This window comes from Helianthus annuus, chromosome 2 (genome assembly GCF_002127325.2).
Source record: "Helianthus annuus cultivar XRQ/B chromosome 2, HanXRQr2.0-SUNRISE, whole genome shotgun sequence".
In the NCBI taxonomy this organism is placed as follows: Eukaryota; Viridiplantae; Streptophyta; class Magnoliopsida; order Asterales; family Asteraceae; genus Helianthus; species Helianthus annuus.
Window position 1 is genome coordinate 29,130,225 of NC_035434.2, and position 4,864 is coordinate 29,135,088.

The window sequence follows — 4,864 nt, forward strand, 5'->3', positions numbered from 1 at the left end:
ATCAATGGTGTGTAGCCATTTCTAGCATGGCATGTGTGGATACCATTCAACTTATCTTCCTCCACGAATGAATTCACTTACACGTTTCCTTTTTTTGGAAATTACCACGTTGAATATAGAAATTTATAATAATTACATTTTGTGCTTTTTAAAGTTATAGACTTTTCTTTTTTAACTTTTGATAAAGTTTTTATTCTCAGTTGTCTATATGACTGTATAATATTTGTTTGATTGATATTGGTATATTTTTGAACCGAGTTGGCATGGAAACTATAGTAAGAAAACTCATGTTTTCCTTAGGTAAAATAAACACGTTTTCCTATTTAAAAGTGTTGGGATTGATTTTTTTAAATAGATTATAAAAGTTCATGTTTCTAATATAACTACTAGAAAAGTAGCCATTTTACTATGGAAATTTCCTATAAAAATGTGTTGCAAATTCTGACACGATTACAACGCATTTCCTACGGAAAAAGCTCCGTATTTTTTAGTCAAATTTGCGACACAATAGCGACACAAATACTAGCTCTAGGTATTGCGTCAGAAATACGTAAGAACTTGCTACGTACTTGCGACGGATAAATAACATCTTGCTCCCGACACTTGGTAGAATTTGATGGTTATAGCTTACGTGGTTTATTTAGTCTTAAAGAGTGGATTTATCTCAAAGGCCTGCATTTTCAAAAAAGTAAAGATTTGTAAAAGATTTGATTGATTTTTCCTTAAAACGGTTCCACACTATTTAGTGTAAAAAGTTTTTTTTTTTAACAGTAAACTTCATTAGAAAACGGGCACGCCCTCAAAACAAGGGCCACCAAAGCAACAATTACAGCATATACATTGGGTTACGGACCCAATCTTTCCAAACAATATCCGAAAATTTAGACCTACCTTTTATCCACAAGAAAGACCAAGATTTAATCCAAGCGACCACATCTACAATCCTCGGGTTAGACCCCCAGAAAAGTTTGTCATTTGGTGTTTTCCAAATCGCCCAGCAGGTAATCATAACCACCCCTCTAACCACTTTTTTGGCCCACTTTCCTCCTGAAACTCGCTCATGAAAGCCCAGCACATCCTTAAAATCGAAAGCCATTAAAGGCATAATATTACACCATCGCCCCACTGCGGACCAAACTCCAAACGAAAAACCGCACCCTGTGAAAAGGTGCAAGACATCCTCATCCCCAAAGTCGCATAAACAACACGAGCCATTCTGAATGTCTACCCGCCGTCTAATAAGAGCCGCTTTGGTAGGAATACGATCCATCTCAGCTCTCCAAATAAAAATATTTATTTTGATCGGAACCCAAGATTCCCAATGCATAAGTTGCTCATGACTGATCTCTACTTCATCTCGAATCAAACGTTTCACCGCAGCTACCGAGAAAACATCCTTGGCATCCTCACCCCAATACCAAATATCTTTGGAATCTGTCAACAATACATTATTTAGAAGAAACAAAACGTCTTGTATCTCGGATAGCTCCTCAACTGTTGAGATTCATCTTTTCCAATCCGCACTTAATCTCAAATTTCCATCCAGCATCTGAAGTCTTTCCGCAACCGTGCAACTTTTATGACGCTCCAAGCTATAAAGTCTAGGCCATCTGTTTTTTAACAATGTCGCCCCAACCCATAAATCCGACCAAAAATTAACCGAAAAACCATTCCCAATCTTCGCTCTTATAAAAGAATTGAAACTTTTCCCCTTAAAAGACCGCCTAGACAACACCACTACAAGAATTATACACCATTAGCGACGACACCATTAGCGGCGACGGGCCAAGTGTCGCCGCTATTGGTCGATCCGTGTCACGAGGCCTGAGACCAAACCCCAGCCGTTGATCAAAATCCTGATCTAACGGTTGGGGATTTAAAAGGTATTAGCGGCGACAGAGCTAGGGTCAATACCGGCCTGTATATGTGGCGGTCCATCCCCTTCGATAAAATTGGATGGGATAACGTTGAACAACATTACAAGGATGCCCTCATGAACCACTTACGGGTAAATAACTTATATGCATAAAATTTTATTAAATATTTAAGCACATGCAAATCTAATTTATATATGATATTTTAACTTTTTTATTTAATTTGTAGGAAAATTTCAATTTTGATGAAGTGGAACGTGATATAGAGGCCAAAAACTTGACTGGTGGCATTAGGGCTGTGCTTATGAAGCGGTACTCTGACCGCAAGTACGATGCTAAAAAATTATTTAAGAGCAAGGGAGGTTACAATGATCTTGAGAGTGCAAGGGCATTCCATCCCAAGGATATGCCCTATGATAACTGGTTGAGAACCATCGAAGGTTTCCGGGAAGAAAAATATATTAAAAGAAGCAAGGCCAACACACTAGTACGCGAGAAACAACAATTCCCATACCGTGGGGGACATCTTCGTACGGTAGCACCGCCTATAAAAATGTAATGTTTTATGTATGTGTGCGTGTGTGTAAGCTTTTGTTTATTTAATGTCTAATCTAAGTTTAATGTTAAACAGGATATGGATTGGGTACCTACGTATGCTAAAACCCACACGGACAATCAAGGGAATTGGGTTGATCCGGTTGCTGAACAAAATTACGTAAGTATTTCTTTTAAGTATTATTTTCTATAACAAATATATATATATATATATATACACACAAATATATTTAATCATCTTCGTAAAATACAGCGGAACATACAACATGCCACTAGTGAATGGAGCGGTGAGGGTCCGCCAATTGCCCCGTATCAGGAAGCGTTGGGTGAGCGGCGAGGATGGTACCGTGGGATGGGGCCTAAACCTTCTTCCAACACGTCCTCGCACTCGTCATCTAACATGTCGTCTTCGCAAGCTCGGACGCAAGAACCCTTTTCCGAGGTAAACTGCGCAATTTAAAAAATGACAAACGAACGCATGTTTCCTTGTTAAATATATGTTGGTAGCGTTAATTAATATGCTAATATACGTTTTGCTATCTATTATTGTAGGATTTTGTTAACAGCTTGTTCCAAACCCCGTCATTTTTGAACCAACTTAACAACTATCTTGCTTCACAAGGAAAAGGAAAAGGAAAGTCAAAAGACTACGATTCTGACAATCTATTCGATAATGAATCCGACGATGAACCCAACGATAACGATGACGATGAGTGACTTGTTTTTAATGTATGTTTTGGATTTAATTAAACGTTGTAGGATATAATGTACGACTTAATTAAACGTAGTTTTTAATTATATTACCTTTAGTATATGTTGATTATGTTCATTGCGTATGCTTGCGTTGTTTAAAAATAGGCAGGTTTTGTTTTTTCGGCCGTAAAACTAAACTGGCTGGGCAGCTGTATATACAGCTGCTGTATTAAAAAAAAACAGACTTTTAGCGGCGACACGTGTCGCCGCTATTGCTCTTCTCCCTTTACCAACGAAAGTCAACACCGGCGACACTGTTAGCGACGACATCTGTCGTCGCTAAAAGTGCAGCATCAATACCGGCGACAGCAATCATTACCGGCGACAACCGGTCAATAGCGGCCCAGCAATACCGGCGACGCTTTACCGGCGACATGTCGCCGCTAATAGTCAATAGCGGCGACAAAAGGGGTCAATACCGGCGACAACCGTCCCCGCTAAAGGTGCCCTGTTCTTGTAGTGCACCTTAACAATAGAACTCCAGCAACCGTTAAAACGACGATTTAAAGGCAGAAATTCCCATCTACCCCTTCCCCCGTGCACCATCTCCACCACTTTTCGCCAAACACAATCTTTTTGAGTTTTAAATCTCCAGGCCCATTTGGCCAAAAGAGCAAAATTAACATCTTTTAGTCTCGAAATTCCCAAGCCACCATTTTCTTTAGAATTTGTCACTGTATCCCACGCAACCCAGTTCAATTTTTTATCTTCACTCGAACCTGCCCACAAAAAATTCCTCATCAACTTTTCCATCTGATCCGTCACTTTATTAGGGGCCTTGTACAAAGACAGATAATACACCGGTAAACTAGCCAACACCGAATTAGTTAAAGTTAGCCTTCCACCCATAGATAAAGAATTCGCCTTCCAGGAAGCTAACCGTTTTTTGATCGTATCAATAACCGAATCCCAATGACAGCACTTATTCATATTCGCACCCACTTTTATCCCCAAATATTCAAACGGAAACTCCCCAACCCGACAACCCAAAGTTCTCGCCATAATATTCACCTCGTCGCCCACATCGCCAATATTCACCCGACAACCCAAAGTAAACATGCCAAACACGGTATTAATCACTTTAAAGATGTCAATATTGTACGTCTATAATAGGATAATTACACGGTGACATGAAGTCTATGAAAATGGACATGCATTAATTTGCGTATTTAAATAAAATATTGAAAGAAAATTTAATACTTATACAAAATACGAGGTTTTTGTATTCACGTCCGTTAAGATAAGTCGCGTTATTAAGTTATTTTTATAATATTTTTAGGTTGATGATATTTGGACATCTCTAAATTTTGGTGGACACCCCCTCTCCCCAACGCCACTCTCCTATACGATACGTATAGGGCTATACATGTTGTATAGGGTTTCAATGCATTGAACGCATGATAAAAAGTAAACCTTACCTATACGACGCGTATAGAGCTATACGCGTTATATTGGATTACTGACTTTGCAGAAAGTTCAAACTGGAAAAGACTTCAAAGTGCCCATATACGTTGTGTATAGAGCTATACGCGTCATATTGGATTCTGGTTGTTGAAACATTATACCCTATACGACAGACATGGCCCTATACACGTCGTATATGTTAAGAATAATGTTACAAAGCCAAGCATACTGGGATCATTCAATTGAACCAAAAATTCGTAAACCAAACAATCCGCTCA

At 39.0% G+C, this 4,864-nt stretch overlaps 1 protein-coding gene across 1 annotated transcript; it reads left to right on the forward strand.

Moving 5' to 3' along the window:
- Positions 1 to 2,165: 2,165 nt before the first annotated feature.
- Positions 2,166 to 3,099, forward strand: LOC110891721. The gene is made up of 4 exons (XM_022139327.2): positions 2,166 to 2,429; positions 2,506 to 2,589; positions 2,683 to 2,871; positions 2,982 to 3,099. Exons 1-4 carry the CDS (start codon positions 2,179 to 2,181, stop codon positions 3,019 to 3,021), a joined length of 564 nt encoding a protein of 187 aa, XP_021995019.2. The 5' UTR covers positions 2,166 to 2,178; the 3' UTR covers positions 3,022 to 3,099.
- The last annotated feature ends 1,765 nt before the right edge of the window (positions 3,100 to 4,864 follow it).